This window comes from Phragmites australis, chromosome 4 (genome assembly GCF_958298935.1).
Source record: "Phragmites australis chromosome 4, lpPhrAust1.1, whole genome shotgun sequence".
In the NCBI taxonomy this organism is placed as follows: Eukaryota; Viridiplantae; Streptophyta; class Magnoliopsida; order Poales; family Poaceae; genus Phragmites; species Phragmites australis.
Genome location: NC_084924.1, coordinates 7,746,764 through 7,767,873, shown reverse-complemented (window position 1 = coordinate 7,767,873; position 21,110 = coordinate 7,746,764). Strand labels below are relative to the sequence as shown.

At 41.1% G+C, this 21,110-nt stretch overlaps 2 protein-coding genes across 6 annotated transcripts in view; one reads left to right on the top strand and one right to left on the bottom strand.

Annotated features, from left to right (window-relative positions):
* Positions 1-1,252: 1,252 nt before the first annotated feature.
* LOC133915529 (transcription factor bHLH74-like) lies at positions 1,253-5,144 on the bottom strand. Of its 5 annotated transcripts, XM_062358723.1 has the most exons (11): positions 4,771-5,140; positions 4,627-4,672; positions 3,220-3,437; positions 3,043-3,134; positions 2,749-2,940; positions 2,595-2,660; positions 2,451-2,519; positions 2,285-2,356; positions 2,033-2,203; positions 1,802-1,889; positions 1,253-1,711 (listed from the first exon to the last, which is right to left on the bottom strand). In XM_062358723.1, exons 1-11 carry the CDS (start codon positions 4,775-4,777, stop codon positions 1,689-1,691), a joined length of 1,044 nt encoding a protein of 347 aa, XP_062214707.1. In that variant the 5' UTR covers positions 4,778-5,140; the 3' UTR covers positions 1,253-1,688. The 5 variants fall into 5 exon arrangements, with proteins under 5 accessions (XP_062214707.1, XP_062214705.1, XP_062214706.1 ...); XM_062358721.1 differs by having other exon boundaries at positions 2,451-2,660; positions 4,771-5,144; XM_062358722.1 differs by lacking the exons at positions 4,627-4,672; positions 4,771-5,140 and adding an exon at positions 4,497-4,614 and having other exon boundaries at positions 2,451-2,660.
* Positions 5,145-11,764: 6,620 nt separating this feature from the next.
* The window catches only part of LOC133914565 (probable zinc metalloprotease EGY3, chloroplastic), a 29,531-nt gene continuing 20,185 nt past the window's right edge, over positions 11,765-21,110 (top strand). The window contains exon 1 of the mRNA XM_062357650.1: positions 11,765-11,956. Within this exon, the coding sequence (XP_062213634.1) occupies positions 11,765-11,956 (192 nt within the window). The remainder of the gene's footprint in view (positions 11,957-21,110) is intronic.

Here is a 21,110-nt window from a genome sequence, read left to right as displayed (position 1 = left end):
TAACTCCCTACAGAGAACTCTGAACCAAAAAAAAAAAAAAATCCACTTTACAGAGAACTCTACAACCAAATGCTTTATCCTGATGAGGCAACAAAACCTCTTATTTTTCTGAATAGAATTATTCCCATTTATCAACCTCAAAATTCTTAAGAAAAGGAGCCGCATGATGGTTTCATATCAGAAACTAAGGGCTGCAGCGATTCTTCTTCAGAACTTCACTTTGTCCCGGCTGACAGCCTAGACCGCATATAAAAGGGCGATTGGCACTTCAATTTGCAAAGCTAGTGTTCGAAATCGAACGTTGTAACTGTCTATTGCAACATCGAAAACTAACATCTGTAATATTTGAAATCAACGTTCGCAACATAAAAAAATACACCAAAAAAGCACACATATCCAGAACCGAAAAATTTATCTATTTGAGTTAATTACTATATTTCGAGATGCAACATACGAAAATAACTTCTGCAATAAAATTACATAATATCTAAAACATTCAATTTGAACGTCTGAAATATTGAAGATGCAAAAATATAAAAATTAACTCAAATGGATAATTTTTTTTGTTTGAATCTGTACACGAGAGATTCCGAGATGCAATATTCTCGAAGAACTTCCGCAACAAATTTTTATAACGTCTGAAACATTAAATTTAAACGTATGAAATATTAAAAATTTATAGGAATTAACTCAAATGGATAATTTTTTTAATTCGGATCTATACGTAAGAGATTCCTAGAATGCTAACATGCGAAAATAATTACAACAACAAATTTTCATAATATGTGAAATATTAGTTTAAAACATTAAATTTGAATATCTGAAACATTATAGATACAAAAATATTTTTTTACCAACCTAATGATACTGTAAGCTAAGCAGACTGTCCGTCCGATGCACGTGTGAAGGGAAGTATTTCCGCACTTCAGTCGGCACCAGACCAAATGGAAAGTTAAATCAACCTAACGTTAAATCAACCTAACGCTCTTAATCGAGAGATTTTGCCACTTTCCAACCTAAGTACAACGGATGTTAGTCTGTTGTACTATCGAATAGGTGAGAACCAGTCATCGGTTAAGTCACCTTCAGTGCCACTACGGTTCCTCAACTTTCACTTCCTTTTTACTTTTGCAAATTCGACTTCCACCTCTTGGTCTTGAAAAGCTTTTACTATTATAATTATATATGCATAGCACAACCCTTTCCTACTGTTTTCATCAAAAAAATGATGCATATTTTTTTTTAAATGCTATTAACAATAATGAATTTCGTTGCATCGCATGACGAAACCTGCTGCAAACTGTGCATGATTAATAGAATTTCTGACACCCATTTCCTTAAAATTCTACATTTTTGTACCAACGATTCAATTCTACTACTCATTTAATACTCTTAGGCCCATCAACACTTGGTCCCAGGATTCTATCCTTGGAGTTCATGGATAATATTGGGTTCCTACTTTCCACAGGCTAAAGCACTTCAGAAATTTCCGATGGAATAGTTTTTCAGCTCCAACTGTACATGATCTTCAGATGCCATACCATAAATGATACTTATACACTATGAGCAACAGAAGGAAACTGGCAATGAATGGTTAGGCCTCCAGCGATACCAAAAACTTCAAACTGCAAGCACTTTACACGAAGATTCAGTGATTCGCAGAACAATTTCTGAGCTATACCAGCAGCTCATTGTTCAATCTTCATGGAACCTGTAGAGCACGAAGGAACATTTCTGTAAGTTGGATAGGTAACTATACCATATACTCTATATTTTTGAGAAAAAAGAGGAGCATGCATACCAGAATTGTTGGTGCTGCTATCGGCTGCCACACCAGGGTTGAAGTTCATATGAGGCCCGTTCTGAAGTCCTTCCCACATTGCAGGTATCTGGATTCAAGGCTCAGAAATCCATTACATGTACTTCAGATGCTATAAGGTATGTTCATAAATCCATTACATGTACTTCAGATGATATAAGGTATATGCATGTCATGAAATGGGTGGGAATTAGGGTTTAGGGTGGGAATTGCCTGGTTCATTGTGGAGACCTCATGAATTGTTCCCTGAAAAACATTGAGAGGATTGGAAATATTGCACATCATTTCTGGCTGCATGATTCCTTGGTTAAACTGAGCAACAAGGCTGCTTGATCCTACGTCGTCTCCATAGAAAGCAAGATGCCTGTCTTGTGAAAGCATCATCTACAAACAAGAATTCACATTGAACAAAGCGGATCTAAAACGGCGTCTGGAGAAATGTATAACGATAGGGAGTGGTTTTACTTGTTTGGATAGAATCTGCTCAATGTCAAAGCCAAGCTCAGGGTTCACAGTTGCAAGTTTCATTGACAAGAACTGCAGATTCCAAGTTGCATTAGAGTACTGGATGATATACTAACAAGACACCAGCATACTCCAAAACAATTCAACTCAGATGCACTAACACTACCTCGACTTGTCGTTGTAATGACTGCACATAGTTGATTATCTCGTCAAGCATGACTGCCTTGCCAGTGATCTGTGAGAAGATATAAGGTAATGTGCGGAGTACAGGTCTTCGAGAAGTTGCTTGCACCAAATAAAAAAAGGTTACCTTACTGCATCCTGGAACAAGATCTTGAAGAAGCTTCATTCTCTCGCTTATCTTTTTCCTCCTCAGCTGCAAAGAGTTTCATCAACTTCAAGCATGAGTAAAGAGCACAAAGGAAACTGAACTGGTATATCTTTATTACTAGCGAGAAGTTTACTCTTTCTGCAAGGCTGTGGTTATTAGTGGCTTGGCCTCGCTTTGCGCGGACATGAACATAATCCTCTTTAGTACCATCACCATCAGAAGAATCTTCCTTGCTTTGCATTTTCAGCAAAATCTTTCTGTTCCCCTCCTCCATCGAATTCCTTTCTAGCTGAGATGAACCCTCTGTTTGTTGATCGCCCGCATTCTATAACCAACAATTACAAGACAGTTGTTACCATACAAAACAATCAATGCTAATTCTACACATCTAGATTAGAGGAAGAAGTAAGCCACAAATAAAGCTTACTCGCAACAAGGCAACACCGTCATCAATTCCCTTCCTTTTCTTCACAACTCCAATATGCTCATCACTCATTTGGATGTTTTGACTGAATGTAACTGTAATAATTTTTATTATTCCCATTAACTACAGAATCATCATCTCCAAAAAGATCTAGCTGACGGCATGATAAAAACTACAAACCAGTAGAAGATCTATACAGCCCCGGTCTTTCTTCTAACTCCATGCTGCAGGGTCCAGATCCATACGGCCCACTGTTATAACCCATCTTCTGATGCATCGTGACAAAATTCCAATTTACCTCCGAGAATTCTTTGCCACTACTTGCACTAGGACCTTGATCAGATTGCTGGCCTGAGTACATCTCCGATTGTCCAGAAACACCAATGTTCCTTAATTTCCTGTTCAAGATAAAAGAGAAGGTGAACAAGATGAATGAAAACTACCGTAGCATTGCCCCATAAGAATACAGAAACATAAAGAACGCCTTGAAGAAAAGAGTAAAATTTGATAAAGTCTGCAACACACTTTATTTCGCATAAATACCTCAACTAGTTTGTTTGAGAGGAAAACAGTATACCTCAACTGGTAATTCTAACACTGAGATGAAAAGCAACCAGTCCCTTCAAGAAGAGCCACACTATACCTATCTACAGAGAAAAAGAAGGGCAAAAGAAGGATCCACCGTCCAGGCAAAAGGCCTACTGTAACTGTATTACAACTGGAGATACGCTTCATTCATAGCATTGAGGAACAAACTAAATCTGCCACAGATTAAAGAAGCACACAGTCCAGAAAGTGAAACTTTAAACCCAGAGCATAAAGGAAGAGGAGACACAGGAGAAATAACCCCATCATTAAGCAAACACCATTCACTAACCATGAGATGGGAGGAGAGCCTGCCCTTCCTAAAAGACGCAAAGCAGCAAAGCTAATTGGAAACAGGAAAAGGCTACCAAATCTTCAAGAACCAGGCATGTACGACAGTACCACCATGGACCTTTAAAGAAATGAGCGATGTTTCACTAGATGAAGAACTTCCAAACAAGTTAGGAAACTAACCAAGCAGTAGGGCTCCTTTAGGATATGATTAGGAAGCTGTTTGCAAGAACCTAAAAGAGCCCTAATAATGCCGGAATTTAAACTAAGGGACCTATTTGGATGAGTAAAATCACAGGACTAGCATCTTCAGGAGCACATGGCAAAGATGAAGGTGCCTCCACAAAGGATTTTATCACCCTATAAAGTCTTCATAATCTTGGAAAGAACATGAACTCTAAAATCTTGGAAAGAACAAATGCGAAACTGAGAGAAAACGTTCACATCAACAAAGCTTATAAAAGGAAGCGAGTGGGCAAGCTAGAAGTTCAAACTGAACTGGTTGGTGAGGGCATGAGGCTATTTGAATGCATAGATGGCAGGACTAGGATCTGCAAGAAATAACTAAGGCAGCGTTGAACCTTTCCCGGAGCAGGAGGAAGGAAAGCAACAACTTTTGACTACTCTCCATCGTGTAATGAGGTGGTACAAAGATCTTGAAAGGAAAATATGCTAAAATGTCCAAAACAACAACAACTGTCTGAAAATTACCTGACCGCGGAATCACATGGATCCTCCAAAGAGAAAACCAATTCACCTGAAAGCGGAGGTAAATGTGTTTAAATAATTCAAGAACTCGGGAGCGGCCAAATGATTTTTTCCTTTTTCTTTCCTTTTTTTTTTTTGCAGAATTACCTGGCATTGCTGTGCATTGGAGAGCTCCGTTTCTTGGCCCTCCCCAAGCATGGATCACAAATTCGACCGCAAGGTGAGGGGGTGGTGAAAGATTTTAAGGGCCGGAGGAGGAAACAAGACGGCAAGAAGGAGCCTGCTGCTAAGTAGTGCTTGTTACCTGCCACTGAAGTGAAATGATTCCTTCTTGCTCTCTGGCAGAGGGTTGTTAACCACTGCAACTGCCCCCCTTCCCTCTCTCATACTATATATCTCTCTAATATTTCCAAAACCATAGCGTAAGATAGCACCTAATCAAAGGTAACAGAGGACTACTGCTACTGGGAGTAGTTTACTGCTTGCTTTACTTTGGTACACAAAGATTAGCTGTAGTAAGGAGAACATAAAGTAGGGAGCTAGTATAAAATAGTGTATAATTCCCACCCGCCCAGCCTTGCATACCCTCAATGTCTTGTGGGCCCCAGTTCGCTTGTAGACTGGTACTATTGAGAATTGTTTTTCTTCTAGGTTGTTATTTTATTGATTCTGCAATAGATACATTGGACACAGCTGCAAGTTTGAAATGAAAGGAAATAATTTTTGACCAAGTAGAAGGGCTGGAGCTGAAGTAACAACAGCAGCCAAACTTCAATGTTCCATTATGTTTGAGAAGAATTTGCACAAATGTCAGATCATTCTATGGTTTATGGCTTTATGGTATGCTTGCTTTTGTAGGTGTAGTCGTAGCAGCACTGTTTCTAGTACTTTAGAAGGGTAAATTATGATGGCATTTTTAGATCTAAATTATGATGGCTTTGTTTATAAGGGTAGGGTAGGGAGGGTGCTTCTCTTCCACACCAAGCTTTGAATGAGCATGGCATATCTCCAGATCTCCTTCTATAACTGACATGCTGCCATCTATTTGTACACTTGCTTTTTTCTCACCCTGCCAGCCTACCTATAGCCATCCCCTCCTCTCTCTTTTATCTAACCCAGTGCCAGGGAAAAAGAAAGAAGAACAGAGCGAGAGGGAGAGGGTAAGCAAAAACATAAGGAATCTTGTAATCTTTTCACCTTCTTGTCCTCTACAGTCTGAAATGCTGGACTAGCTGGATTTGGAGGGATATGGTCAAAGCAATCACTGTAAGGCATCTTGCTACTTGCTTTCTTGATAGAACCCCTCAAAAAACTCACCTTGGAATGACTTCAGCATCATCAAATCGACACAGCTCTGAAAGTTCCATCAGCCTCCATGTCAAACAAAAAAAAGAGAAGAGTTTAATCGACCAGTCAGACGGGAGAGAGTGATGAGATGCAGTATGTATGTATGCATGCGTTTGTTTGTTTGGTTTTCTAAATCTCCACGTCTGTATGGCTGGATATGAATAATCTTTAAAAAAATATAATTAGTTGTATGTATTTCTATTTCCGTTTATATGAGCGGATAAAAAAATATGTCTTTATCCTGGCTGAGTGGAGCTCACTCTCTATTTTGGCTTAGAAGTGAAGCTCGGCCCTCAGCCAGTGGAGCTCACTCTCTATTTTGGCTTAGGAAAGCTCGGCTCTCAGCCTCACCTGACAGATGCATGTATAATGTATTATATCTACAGGTGATGCATGTATTATATCTACTCATATAAGCAGATTTATTTGTTAGTATTATAAAATTATTTTTATATTAGTAATTAATTATAATTTTAACTTTTACATCCTTTCATGCGATCTCAGATTCAGTCAAACAAATAAAAAATCAACTCATTACATCTGCCCATACAATCTTAAATACAATAAACTAAATATTTTTCTTTTCAATATATACAACTTTACTGAATTTATTTCTTCTCAACCTAATTATACAGTACAGTTCTACAAAATATCCTAGCAACCAAACAAACCCCATATTGCCCTCAACTTGTACAGAATTCTGCATCCCAATGAGAGAATCTGGGACTTGTACCATGTGTCGGTGTGATTGGCTGTTTACATGCTTGCTTGCAGTAGCCATACTTAATTCAATAGTTAAGTCCAAATTGTCTGTTTTTAATATTGGAAATTAGCTGTTACTGTTCGCCTGTTCCTTTGTTCTTCTTGCAATGGACTCTTGAGTATGCTTTGAGGGCCCCACAAGATCTCAATTAGGTATCTGATTTTTTTTTAGAAATGATTGTTTGGATGGATAGGATTAGACACAATCAAATTGGATTAAGTGAAAATTTGAACTAATCTCTCTGCCAATTAGAATAGATTTGGTCAAATATGTGAATATCCCAGTGGAAGAGAAAAAAGGATTAGAACTAAAGCAAAGTAGTCATGGTCTAGTTCACGCGGACCAAGCGTGCTAGACTGCTAGTGCAGTGCAAAAGGCTTAGTGACATCATGCTTGTAGTAGGCAGAGCTCACACGTCGTTTTTTTAAATCAAGCTCTTGTTCCACCAGTGTGAACCTATAGATTCAACGGATTTTGTGGTGCTCCTACACCCTAGGCTACTTGAAATACCTATGAATTTTTTTTGTGTTATGAACATGTACAATTTATTGCTTCAAAGAAATTCATCAATACAAGATCCATTTTATTTGCCTCCAACCATGAAGAGGGCTAGGTTCTCAAAACCTGCGAGAACTGTCTTCGGTTTAGAACTTCAATCTCAATTCGATTTTCCTGAGCTGCAAGGAGGCCTTCATGCTTGTTGAATCACCTAGATGCTGTTTGGCTGAACTTTCAGCTTCTCTAAAAGTCTAAGGGCTTCTTTGAAACAAAAGATTTTTTAAGAAATTTATAGGATTTGAATCCTATTGTCACACCCTCTGATCTCTCTCTCTATGTTCTCTCTTTGCCATGTGGATCCCGCCTGTCATCCCTCTCCTCTCCTCTGAATACTCTCTTTCCATCTTCAGAGTCCGCCCATTTGAATCCCGTCGATTCTGCGCTTAAGTAAAGGAAGGAGGCCACGTTCGTTTGGAAACCGATGTCGCAATGAAGAAGGCCATCACGCTAGATTGATTTCGCGATGGAAAGTAGACGGGAGAAAGGATGAGGCCCGATTTCTCGCCGTCGCGTTTAGTCTCCAATCAGCTGATTCAATCTGCTCTTTCCCACCATAAAACCCAAATCAAATCTCTGACCGAGCCTCCTTTTGCTCCACCACGTCCAAAACCGCAACTCTCATCGACTTTATGCCACAAGAGAACTTGCACACCGCCGCCATAGCACCTCCGCTCCCCGCCACTGTCGTTGTGCCACTTCAGCCCTCCCCGACCTCGTTCGAGTGCACGCCGGTGTTCTTCGTCCACATCTCGTCATCCTCGACCACCTGTTGTCAAGTTTCGCCATCATAGCCGAGCTCTCGAGGCCGCCGAACCTCCGCCGTTGAAGCCCACAGTCGCTGAGCCTCTCCAGTCTTCCCGATTCCGTCCAAACCCTCAGACGAGCTCGTCATCGTCTTTCGGTCGCGCTCCGCCGATCGCCATGAACTCCTGAGCATCGCAACGCCATCTCCGTCCGTCTCTGGTCGTCCTTTGTCATCCCAAGCTCATCGCTAGGATTATAAGTTAGATACTCATTCGCGTTAGTTAGATCTCGGCCATCCAATCCGTAGTGTGTGGTATAGATTTAATGAAGTGCCCAGTCAGCTCTTTTGGCCACCTCAGAGTGTTGTGTGCGCGCTTTTGTCCGACATGGCAGTACAGTCAGCATGCCTAGTCAGCCGTTGACGTCAGCGTTGCGCAATAATTTGAGTTTCCTTTAGAAAATAATTCGTGACGATCCGAATATTCCGAAAATAGGTTTTTATGTTTAGAAAAATTCTAGAAATTAGAAAATACTTTATATAAATGTTTTAATATATTTTTAATAGGTTCTTAATTATGTTTTAATTCTAAAAAATAGTTTTAAGGTTAGAATAAATGTTTTTATTATGGAAAATAGTTAAGAAAATATAGATTAATTTTGATAATGTTTTAAATATGTTTTTAGTAAAATAAATTATTTTAACATGTTTTGCTGCATATAAATTAGCTTTATTTCCAAAAAAATGTAAATAAATACTATAAAATTGCTTTAATCAATTTTATGCTATAAAATAATTCTAGAAAATTTTGAATAAATGTTTTAAGCCTTTTAAAAATTTAGGTTTAATTGCAGAAAAATAGTTTTTGTCATTTTTAGCTGTTTAATATTCATTTAGCTGTAGTTTTCGCGTCGTTGCTTTGATTTGGACGATTTTGTGCCCAAATCTTCCTTAAATCATGCTCTATCTTGTTTTAGTGTTTGTTTATTGTGTTTGCTTTGTTTAGCACTTGTTTTAGTGTTGCTTATTTATTCGCGTGTAGAGGAGTTTGTTCCAGAGTCGTTCGAGAGCATTTAGGATCAAGACTTCGGGGACTTTGAGCAGCACTTCGCAGAAGGCAAGTGTCCTTGAATATTTTACGCCTACTTTAATAAAGTTTTATTTTTTAAATTGCATGCTCGGTAAATATGATATCCCATTGTTGGGGTTTACTAGTTTTTCTATAATATTCATTGTAGCCATAGATTGGTTATCATGTTATGTTTAGAATGCGCTCAGTTGTGCTTACTCGTGGGTAGCATAGGGAAAAATGTTTTGGTTAATAATGATGAACTTTGGTAAAAATGTTTAGGCTTGGAAAGTATGGTCTGGGCAAATTTTGGCTTGATGGTTGACCTGTGGGTGTGTTCCAGGCAAGAAATTTGGTTTTGACAAATATTGGTTATCTCCGTGTGTTGGATGTTGGCGGTCTTGCCCAGATCATGTTAAGGATCGGTTCGTGGAGCTACCACCCAGGTTAAACAGTACAACTACAAGCCTCGTATGGGACAAGCCTAGCCGATTAATTCGTTTTATCTTAGCATGGTGAAGATCATTTGGTGGTGCGAGGACGAAAGGGTATACTTCCTGAAACCGTAAGACACAAGATGGGGCTTCTGGGGTGGAGGGTGTAATCCACTTATGTACGACGGTGAATCCTCAGCGGGTTGACACGTGCTGAGAGATGCGTTGGAAAGGCTTTGCAGTGGAATCCTGGCCGCACATCTCAGAAGTGTGTAAGTGTTTGATCAACACGGGCAAGAAGGATGACACATCTTGTGGGTAAAGTGTACGATCTCTGCAGAGTAAAAATGGATATATTAGTCGTACTCACGGTTATGAGTGACCTGGACCCTCACATGATTAGTCGGGTGTTTCAAAGTTTGTTTTGGGTCAGTTTTGGTGGATAACAGTAGTGAGAACTATGATTCAAGTTAGCTTTGTTTAGAGGTGGTTGGAACCTCGGTTGTGGAGCAATGTGGTCGGAACCTTAGCTCATGTCTTAAAAGAATCATTCACATAGAAATAGGTTGTTTTTATAACTGCTGTATTACTAAAAAATGGCATTTATACAAATAAACCCCTAATTAAGCCATTCTTGTTATTGGCCCATATGTCATGCTTTTTTACACTTGTTGAGTATTCCATATACTCATACTTGCTCTCTCTCCTATAATCTTGTTGCTGCTCAGAAGGCGAACACTACGAAGACTTTCCAGAAGATGGAGCTGAGTTCTAGGTGGACAACTTTTCGGTCGATTGCCTATGGAGTTTAGCACTATGTTAAGTTTATTTTCTTTGCATTGTAATCTTCTTTTAGACCCTTGGGTCATTGATGTAATAAAGTAATACTGTAATAAAAGATATTGTGTCTGCTACTCACTTATGATATCACTATGTGCATATAACTTGATACTAGTATACATATAGTTTACATTTAGTTTGATCCTAAAACCGGGCGTGACAGAAGTGGTATCAGAGCCATATCGACCGTAGCACACAAGCCTAGATAGAAATAGTTGCATACTAAGGATTTAATTTATAAAAATTATATTTGCAAAAAAATTGTTTACCTTTGTGCTTTATTTCTGTTGTTTTATTGAAAATATTTTACTGATACTATCTTATTTTCAACCTGTAGATGGCTAACACTAGGTAGACCGTCCGCAAGGTCACCAGTGGTTACGTTCCTCGCCGTGCCCTTGCCACCTTTGAACCTAACACTTCTACTAGACCCAACCATGTTGTCACTGTTCCCCAGCATGGTGAGAAGAAGTTGTACCACTTTGAGGGATTGGATGTAGGGAAGGCACCGATGATGCTGGTAGAGGTGCTGCAGCATCTGGGGTACACCAAGGCGCCTGTCTACCACGGTCTTTGTTAGCCTCATCCAGGATGTGAGGAGTGGACTATTGAGGTGTGCATCTACAGTTCTCCAAAAGTCAACGACAGCTATGAGATCGAAGGAATCCACAAGGCAATGGCAGTCCAGGTAAGCTTCAGAGCAGGGATCCGAGACGCAGTGAGGCAGGCACTGGTTCGTGTCTGTGAGCGCCACAGGAGTACCTTGAGGGGGACTTCCTACGACTACTTTTCCTATCGGGAGTGTGGATGCAGGGACATCAAGGTGAAGTCAACCACGCACGAGGAGAGTGATGTGGCTCGTGAGCATGTATTGCTGGCTACGACACTAAATGAGGACTTGGATGAGCTTCAGGACACACGCGAGCGCCTTATGGATGCAGAATCACTGATCAAGGAGCTGCAGAAGAGCTTTAACGAGATGTGTAGCTCTTTAGACTCTAAGGACCAGTCTGTTCACTCACCTTCTTACAAGAGGCCACGCCGCAGTGACCCTTCTATCTCTGAGTCTTCGAGGGACGCCGACTAGTCAGTTGATGGACTAGTCGTCAGACCTCATGCTTAGGATACCACCATGAGATAGTTTTAATAAATCATTTAGAATCAGTTTGCTTGATATAATAAGTGATGAATTGTTTGAGTGATAAGTTTGCTTAGTTGTGTGTGCTCGATGCGAGCTGTAGGTCGCCCTTAGCACCTTGTCCACAGCCGTATCCTCTTTATCATACTTTGAGTTTAATTTAGTTGAATATTTCCCTTTCAATTCTATCTTATATCCTTATTCAGCTTTGTCACTCTTGTTTCCAACCTCTCTTTCCCATCTCCATTAGATGGTGAACACTTACGCTAGGAGGAACGCTGGCAACACCAATGCCAACAACAACAATAACAACAACTACTACAACACCAACCAGCAGTTGCCAAACCCACCTCCATGGGTCAACGTGGAGCAATTGTTGATGATGCAGACATGGATTCTGCAGGGCATGGCTCAAACTATGGCAAATATGCAGCAGGTCACTGTACAGATGCAAGCTCCTCCTCCACCGTAGAACATGTTGGGGGAATTCATGAGGACCAAGCCACCTATGTTTTCTCAGGACGTGGAACCAATAGATGTAGATGATTGATTAAAGGCTATAGAAAAGAAACTTCAGATAGCTCAATGCAATGATAGAGAAAAGGTCTTGTTCGCCTCACATCAACTCTCTGGACCAGCAACAGATTGGTGGGATGATTATACCAATGCACATGAAGATCCTCAGGCTATTACTTGGGTAAAGTTTAGAAATAGCTTCCGTACTCATCATATAACTGTTGAAGCTATGAAGATCAAGAAGAAAGAATTCTATAAGCTAAAACAAGGATCAATGTATGTGAGTGAATATGTGGCCAAATTTACTCAGCTGTCAAGGTATGCTCCAAAAGATGTGGATACAGAAAAAAAGAAGCAGGAGCACTTCCTGGAGGGACTGAATGATGGGATTCAGTATGTATTGCTTCCTTAAGACTTTGCCAGTTTCCAAGCTATGGTAAATAAAGCATTGGTTGTGGAACACAAACACCACCAGATGGAGCACAAGGGAAAGATGACTTCTCAAAGTTAGGGTTCGAGCAATCACTCTCGTCCCCGTTACAACCCGCCTCAGTAAGGACCCATCTTCCGTCAGCAGAACGAGAGTAGACCTCAAATACAAGCCCTACATCCGAGTTATCAGACCCATTGTTAGGCACCACTACCAGCACCTCAGCAGAAGAATGACAAGCAAGCTCCCATCACTAGAAAGGCATGTTTTAACTGTGGTGAAGAAGGGCACTTTACCAACAAGTGTCTGAAGAAGCGCCAGTTACCACCCAAGGGCAGAACGACAATAATAGTTTCAAGCAAGGTCAAGCTCAGAACCAGGGATGTAATGAAAATCAACTTGGGATTTGTCATGGATAAAGGACCTATAGTTATGGAAATCAAGCCTACCTTAAACGAAGATATCCGTAAAGGACAACTCGAAGATGAGAAAATCAAAGAGATCAAGCAGAATATAAAGGAAGGTAAAGCCCTGGATTTTTTGAAGATGAACAAGGTATCTTATGGTTTGGAAAACGCATTTGCATACCGGATCAAAAAGAGCTTAAGGATATGATTCTGAAGGAGGCCCACGAGTCAGGCTACTCCATCCATTCAGGCAGTACCAAGATTTAGCAAGATTTAAAAGCACACTATTGGTGGTACGGCATGAAGCGTGATGTCGCAGAATATGTAGCTCTGTGTAACACCTGTCAGAGGGTAAAGGCAAAACATCAGAGACCTGCTGGATTACTTCAACCTTTGAAGGTTTCCGAATGGAAATGGGAAGAGATTGGTATGGATTTTATCGTTGGGTTACCCGCACCTAGTCTGGCTATGATTCAATATGGGTTGTAGTAGATCGTTTGACAAAGGTTGCTCACTTCATCCCAATACCACATATACAAGTGCACAACTTGCAGAACTGTATATGCCATGGGTTGTTTGTCTTCATGGCATACCCAAGATGATTGTGATCGAGGCACTCAGTTAACTTCGCGATTCTAGCAGAAACTTCATGAGTCCCTGTATACAAAATTAAACTTTAGCTTAGCATACCATCCTCAAACCGATGGCTAAACAGAAAGGACAAATAAGATATTAGAAGATATGTTGAGGGCATGTGCTCTGAAATATAGACGCAATTGGGATAAGAGTCTTCCATATACAAAATTCTCTTATAACAACAGTTATCAAGCCAGTTTCAAGATGTCTCTGTTTGAAGTCATATATGGTAGAAAGTGCATAACTTCGTTATATTGGAATGAAACCAGAGAAAGTCAAGTGTTTGGACCGAAAGTATTACGGAATGCAGAAAAACAAGTCCAAATGATCTGAGAGAATCTAAGAATTGCAAAGTCAAGGAAAAAAAGCTACGCTGACAACAGACGTAGAGAACTGACTTTTGAAATTGGAGATCTCGTGTATCTCAAAGTCTCACCTATCAGAGGACTTCAAGGTTCAAAGTCGAGGGAAAGCTAGTACCCAGATATATTGGACCGTTCAAGGTGTTGGACAAAAGAGGAGAAGTGGCATATCAACTAAAGTTACCACCTCAACTTTCTGACGTCCATGATGTCTTTCATATACCTTAGTTGAAGAAATGCTTGCGACTTCCTAAAGAACAGTTGCCTATGGAGGAATTTGATGTCCAAGAAGATCCCACATACTCAGAACGTCCAATCAAGATTCTTAAAACAGCCTAGAGAGTTACCAGAACAAAAGTGATTCACATGTGCAAAGTACAGTGGAGTCACCATTCTGGAAACGAAACAACTTGGGAAAGAGAAGAAGATCTAAAGGCAGAATTTCCCTAGCTGTTTGGAGATCATCCTGAATCTCGAGGACGAGATTCATCCTAAGGGGGTAGGTTTGTCACGCCCGTTTTCTCCTTTCCTTTCCCTCTGATCTCTCTCTGTGTTCTCTCTTTGCCATGTGGGTCCCGCCTGTCATCTCTCTCCTCTCCCCCGAATACTCTCTTTCCATCTTCAGAGCTCGCCCATTTGAATCCCGTTGATTTTGCGCTTGAGTAAAGGAAGGAGGCCATGTTCATTTGGAAACCGACGCTGCAATGAAGAAGGCCATCACGCTGGATCGATTTCGCGATGAAAAGTGGACGGGAGAAAGGAAACAGAGCTCGATTTCTCACCTTCGCGTTAAGTCTCCAATCGACCATTCAATCCGCCCTTTCCCTCCATAAAACCCAAATCAAACCTCTGGTTGAGCCTCCTTTTGCTCCACCACATCCAACACCCCAACTCTCATCGACTTTGTGCCACCAAAGAACCTGCACACTGCCACCATAGCACCTTCGCAACCCGCCACCATCGTTGTGCCACTCCAATCCTCCGTGATGCCGTTTGAGTCTACGCCGGTGTTCTTCGTTCGCATCTCATCATCCTCGACCACCTGCCATCAAGTTCCATCGTCGTAGACAAACCTCTACCATTGAAGCCCGCTGTCGCCAAGCCTCTCCGGTCTTCCTCGACTCCGTCCAAACCCTCAAACGAGCTAGTCATCGTCTTCTGGTCGCGCTCCGCCGATCGCCGTCGACTACCGAACATCACAACGCCATCTCCATCCGTCTCCGGCCGTCCTCTGTCGTCCCAAGCTCGTTGTCGTCGCCGTCCAAGCTAGAGCCAAGGTAGCCCTCTCCTCAGTCGTTCGATCTTAGATGCATGGCTAGGATTAGAAGTTAAATATCCCTTCACGTTAGTTAGATCTCGATCGTCCAATCCGTAGTGTGTTGTATAGATTTAATGAAGTGCCTAGTCAGCTCTTTTTGCCACGTCAGCGTGCCGCGTGTGCGCTTTTGTTCGACATGGCGGTCCAGTCAGCAGATCAGAGCCGCGTCAGCATGCCTAGTTAGCCGCTGACGTTAGCATTGCGCAATAATTTGACTTTCCTTTAGAAAAATAATTCATGATAATCCAAATATTCTGAGAATAGATTTTATGTTTAGAAAAAATCCAGAAATTAGAAAATGCTTTATATAAATGTTTTAATATATTTTTAATAGGTTCTTAATTTTGTTTTAATTCTAAAAAATAGTTTTAAGGTTAGAATAAATGTTTTTATTTTGGAAAATAGTTTAGAAAATATAGATTAATTATGATAATGTTTTAAATATGTTTTTTATTAAAATAAATTCTTTTAACATGTTTTGTTGCATATAAATTAGCTTTATTTCTATAAAAATGTAAATAAATTCTATAAAATTGCTTTAATCAATTTTTTGCTATAAAATAATTAAAGAAAAAATTTGAATAAATGTTTTAGGCCTTTTAAAAATTTGTTTTAGTTGCAGAAAAATAGTTTTTATCATTTTTAGCTATTTAATATTCATTTAGCTGTAGTTTTCACGTCATTGCTCTGATTTGGACGGTTCTTGCACCCAAATCTTCCTTAAATCGTATTCTATCTTGTTCTAGTGTTTTTTTTTTTGTGTTTGCTTTGTTTAGTGTTTGTTCTTAGTGTTGCTTGTTTGTTTGCATGTAGAGGAGTTTGTTTTGAAGTTGTTTGAGAGCATTCAGGATCAAGACTTCGTGGACTTTGAGCAGCACTTCGAAGAAGGCAAGTGTTCTTAAACATTTTATGCCTACTTTTATAAAGTTTTATTTTACAAATTGCATGCTCATCAAACATGATATCACATTGTTTGGGTTTACTAGTTTTTCCACAATATATCCTTGTAGCTGTAGATTGGTTATCATGTTATGGGTAGAATGTGCTTAGTTGTGCTTACTCGTGGGTAGCATAAGGAAAAGTGTTTTGGTTAATAATGATGAACTTTGGTAAAAATGCTTAGGCTTGAAAAGTAGGGTCTGGGCAAATTTTGGCTTGATGGTTGGCCTGTGGATGTGTTCCAAGCAAGAATGTTGGTTTTGACAAATATTGGTTATCCCCTTGTGTTGAATGTTGGTGGTCTTGCTCGGATCATGTTAATGACCAGTTCGTGGAGTGACCACCCAGGTCAAACAATACAACTACAAGCCTGGTATGGGACGGGGCTAGCCGAATAATTCGTTTTCTCTCAGTATGGTGAAGATAATTTGGTGGTACGGGGTCGAAAAGGTGTACTTACTAAAACCGTAAGGTGCAAGATGGGGATTCTGGGGTGGAGGGTGTAATCCACTAATGTACGACGGTGAAACCTCAGCGGGTCGACACGTCCTGAGAGGACGTTGGAAAGGCTTTGTAGTGGAATCCTGGGCATACACCTTGAAAGTGTGTAAGTGCTTGATCGACACGGGTAAGAAGGAGGGCACATCTTGTAGGTAAAGTGTATGACCTCTGTAGAGTGAAAACTGATATATCAACTGTACTCACGGTTATGAGTGGCCTGGACCCTCACATGATTAGTCAGGTGTTTCAGAACTGGTTTTGAGTCAGTTTTGGTGGATTGCAGTGGTAGAAACTGTGATTCAAGTTAGCTTTATTTAGAGGTAGTTGGAACCTCGATTGTGGAGCAAGGTGGTCGGAACCTTGGCTCATGTCTTAAAGAATCATTCACATAGAAATATTAACTGATGTATTACTAAAAAAATGGTATTTATGTAAATAAACCCCTGAGTAAGGCATTCTTGTTATTGGCCCACATATCATACCTTTTCACACTTACTGAGTATTTCATATACTCACACTTGCTCTCTCTCCTATAATCTTGTTACTGCTCAGAAGGCGAAGATTGCGAGACTTCCCAGAAGACGGAGCTGAGTTCTAGGCGGGCGACTTTTAGGTCGATTGCTTGTAGAGTTGAGCACTATGCTGAGTTTATTTCCGCTGCATTGTAATCTTCTTTTAGACCATTGGATCATTGATGTATTAAAGTAACGTTGTAATAAAAGATACTGTGTCTGCTACTCATTTATAACTTGATACTTGTATATATGTAGTTTACATTCTGTTTGATCCTAAAATCGGTGTGACACCTATAATATTTTTTCATATATGATCCTTTGGAATAAATGATCGAGTATGGTACAATTCTATGAAGTTCCTATGGAATGCCGCAATTCATAGAAATTTTGAAGGAAATCTAATATGAGCTTCAACCTCTTGGAAAGTTTTCTCTGTATCTTTTTCTCTCCAAATTTTCATATTTTTTTTACGCTCTATCTAAACGGTTATTCTTATAATTTTTTTATTTTTTTATTTCTAAGGATTTAAGAAGCTAGGTAATTTCAGTCTTACATTTTTTTCTATTCCTATATTTTAGCAATCTTTTGTTCTCAAGAGGTCTAAAAGCAGTTTTCAGCTGCTAGTTTCGATTTGTAGTTGTTGAGTATAAGCTAAGCGAAGGGAGAAGCCTCCAAACAAAGAAGCCCCCAAACTTTGGTTAAGAAAAAAAAGAAGCTCCCAAACAGCGCATAGACGGTTGTCTCCCGTCCCTGGTTAATCAATGGTTCCCAGCCATCCAATCCTAAAACCCTTCTCGAATTGCAAATAGCAAATTCGCTAACCATATCTTAATCAAAGCTAACTGTCCCTACTTCCAGCGGACACGGAGTGAGACATCAGTGATTGATCACACTGCTAATTACGCTCAAGTAGAGCATGTTCAATGGGTTAATTCACTAATTCAGTTTTTTCTCAACTGTATCAGCATATGTACTTAGGTAGAGAGCAATATGCTTACTTAAATATGGTTGCTTATACTAAGTACTAATAAGATAGTTAACTATTTTTAAATATATGTAGTTTTTATTCATATTAGAAATTATAATTTTTATATAGGTGTTTAACACTCTCCTTTAAATATCCGATCATAAGCATCTAATATTATCCATACCCTGTACGATAAAATTAACATACGGTGAAGCGTATGGTACGGCACCGCACGCGGCACGCGTACAGGGGGCGTTATGATCGTTGCCGCCTCTTCTAGACCAATCGATCGAATGAATCGATCGTCCGGTGTGTGTGGCTTTGCTAATCAAGTGGGAGATCGTTGCGCGAATGGAAAGCGTGGTGTGGCTCGAGCTCAATGCATGTATGCTGCCCATGATGGAGACCTTGCCATCGATGGAGAGCTGGCCTGAGACCTTGTTTGCAACTAGATTAGTGTGGCAATCATCTGGTCGGGTTTAGCAAGCACAAGATGGAACAGGTTAATTGATGACACTCTTTAATTGCTAAGCTCTACCTATATTAAGAAATCAAGTTAAAATGAGTTTTAATTTATAAATAATGAGAGATCGATATGGTTGTTGATTTAGTTTGATGATTTTTTTATTGTATAAGCTTGATTATACTTGTCTAGTTTAAGACTAACTAAAGTTCGAGGGAAAAATAGAATTGGAGTTTTTTTTGTCTCTGTGCTAGGAAAAATATACTCATCAAATGGTCTAATGTGAGGAAAGTTGACCTCAACAGATAGTCTGGTGTTCAGATAAAGAGCATTTCAATTAAGAGGCAAAAATTTGAAGTGTTCATCGGATGATCCAGTGTTCAAATGAGGAGTACACCGGACTATTTTTTAGGAGGTGTTTGATGCATTTGTATACAACGAATGATCCGGTGATGAGCAGATGAGAGCACAGAACTATTTTCCAAGAGAAGTACAATTTTTAGAAAAAACAAGTTTGAACTCGTCGAATGGTCCGGTGATGAACACCGAAGGGTTCGTTAGAATGTTTTGCAGAAAGTTTTTAGAAGTGTAGAGATGTATGCACACTAGATGATCCAATGCTTGAGGATGTGCACACCGGAGGCATCACCGGAGTGTTTTCCATGAGAGGTACCTGTGGGTGGCTAAGAAGCATTCGCACAGTTTGTAGATTTTATGCAGGCGTTATAGCCTCATAGTCAAGCTACCAAGCACGAAGTGGTGACATATCACGAGGGGGGAGCCCCCGGCATTCGTGCGGCGTGACAGCCTTGGTGACGCCGCCGCCAAAGACCGGGTCCTTTGCGGTAGCTCCTGTGGGCAATTCTGTGATGGTTAAGGCTATGCCAGAGCGTCCATGTGTCCGACGCCGGTCTAGTTCCCCTCTGTGAACGTGGCCTAGGGATCATCATCGACACCCGGAATACGGGAGGCTCCGCTGCCCCTCGTTGCATGAACTGTCATGCAAACTTCCCGTTGAGCCTCAGAGCACTCGGACTCTGATTCGGTGTCCTATTTCTGGAGCACACCGGACTCATCTAGGTCATATCCTATGACGAACACCTTGTGGTGACCAGGGTCCTCGGAATGAGACTTAGTGGTTATCGTGGATCCGGTCATGGGTAGCCCAATCTAATCTTCAACACTTAACAAAACGTAGAAGCACGTGCCCCCTACCTGGGACGCCAACTGTCGAGGATTAGTTCCTGACAATGATTCCGTGGTGTACATGTCGATAGGCGCGCGAACAATGCTTGCGGTGTGCATGTGTTTGTGATGAACTCAAGAACACAGGGATTATCTAGTTTCATATCTCCCTAAGGATAACAGCCCAATGTCCTGTGTATTTTGTTATCAGAGTTTGTAAACTAGTTCTAGATGAGTTTTCATGACTCCTCCTTCTCTGTCCCTTTACAAATCGGGACCTCCTCTCTTTATATATTAGAAAGAGTGAGAACTTACAAGTGGGTCCTGCTTAGCAGACCCATGCATAGCCAGATATTCTACTTTTGGATCATCATCATGGAGAACTGGGTAAACCCAACTTGCTCTGAGAGCTCTGTATACCCATCCCATCTGTGGAACGCCACCGCCCTTGCCTCCCCCGGTCGCCCAGCCTGTCCCATCGCCGTGCGCTGCAAGTTCGTCTACCAAATCGTCCTGTCCCTGCGCTCTGTGAGTCTACCTGCATAATCATCCATTTGCTTAGTCATTTTGCAGATCCTGTCTCATCCATCGTGTGGCGTAAGTTGGTCCGCAACACCCCACTTCGTAGCAATTAATGCTACTGGATGGGGCACTACCTATCTGCGCTAGCCACGACTTTGTTCGCTGGAGGAGGTGCTTCGGGAAGGAAAAAACTTAAGTAGACCTCAATAAATACGATTAAACATGTTAGGTATCGGTGTCTCGTGACCAGTAAGGATTGATCGCGGGACCATATTATATCGTAAGGAGGCTAGTCGCGCAAGCCTCACACTGGTCATGCGAGCTAAGGGCTGGTCACGCGATAGGCCAGGATTCAGGAAATATCTCTTGTCGATTGTCACATCCCTCGTGGGGCCCGTTAGCCAGGATGCCCTCTTACTCAATACTCTGACACCGTGGATGTTGGTTGCCGCCGTCTTGTGGCTTCTTGCGTGGTCGGGTATCATGTTTTTCGTCGGGTTTTGGTGTCCTATCGGGGCTAGGGCGATGGTGGTTTTGCACCCTGTCGGTGTATCAAGAACCAGGGGTCCCTGAGTCCCGAGGCCCGGCCAGCCATCCGCCACATGACCCCATCCCACGAGGTCCCTCCTAAAGAATGAGAGAAGTTTAAGTCCCGGGAGAAGGTGCTTGGGGCCACAGTCAGTGGTTCCCGGGCACCACAGTTCCCCGATGATCCACAGAGTCTAAGTACCGGGAAGAAAGTGCTCGGGGAGATGCCCGGTCACCCCCGAGCACCCCAATCCTCCGATGTTCAGAAGAGCTGAGTTCCGGGAGAAAGTGCTCGGGGCTGCAAGCG

Excerpts from the sequence above, each read along its gene's own strand:
- LOC133915529 (XM_062358721.1), bottom strand. Across the intron at positions 3,135-3,219 it reads GCTGTATAGATCTTCTACTG|TTACATTCAGTCAAAACATC; the intron begins GTTTGTAGTTTT and ends AAATTATTACAG. Across the intron at positions 1,712-1,801 it reads TAGCAGCACCAACAATTCTG|GTTCCATGAAGATTGAACAA; the intron begins GTATGCATGCTC and ends CGTGCTCTACAG.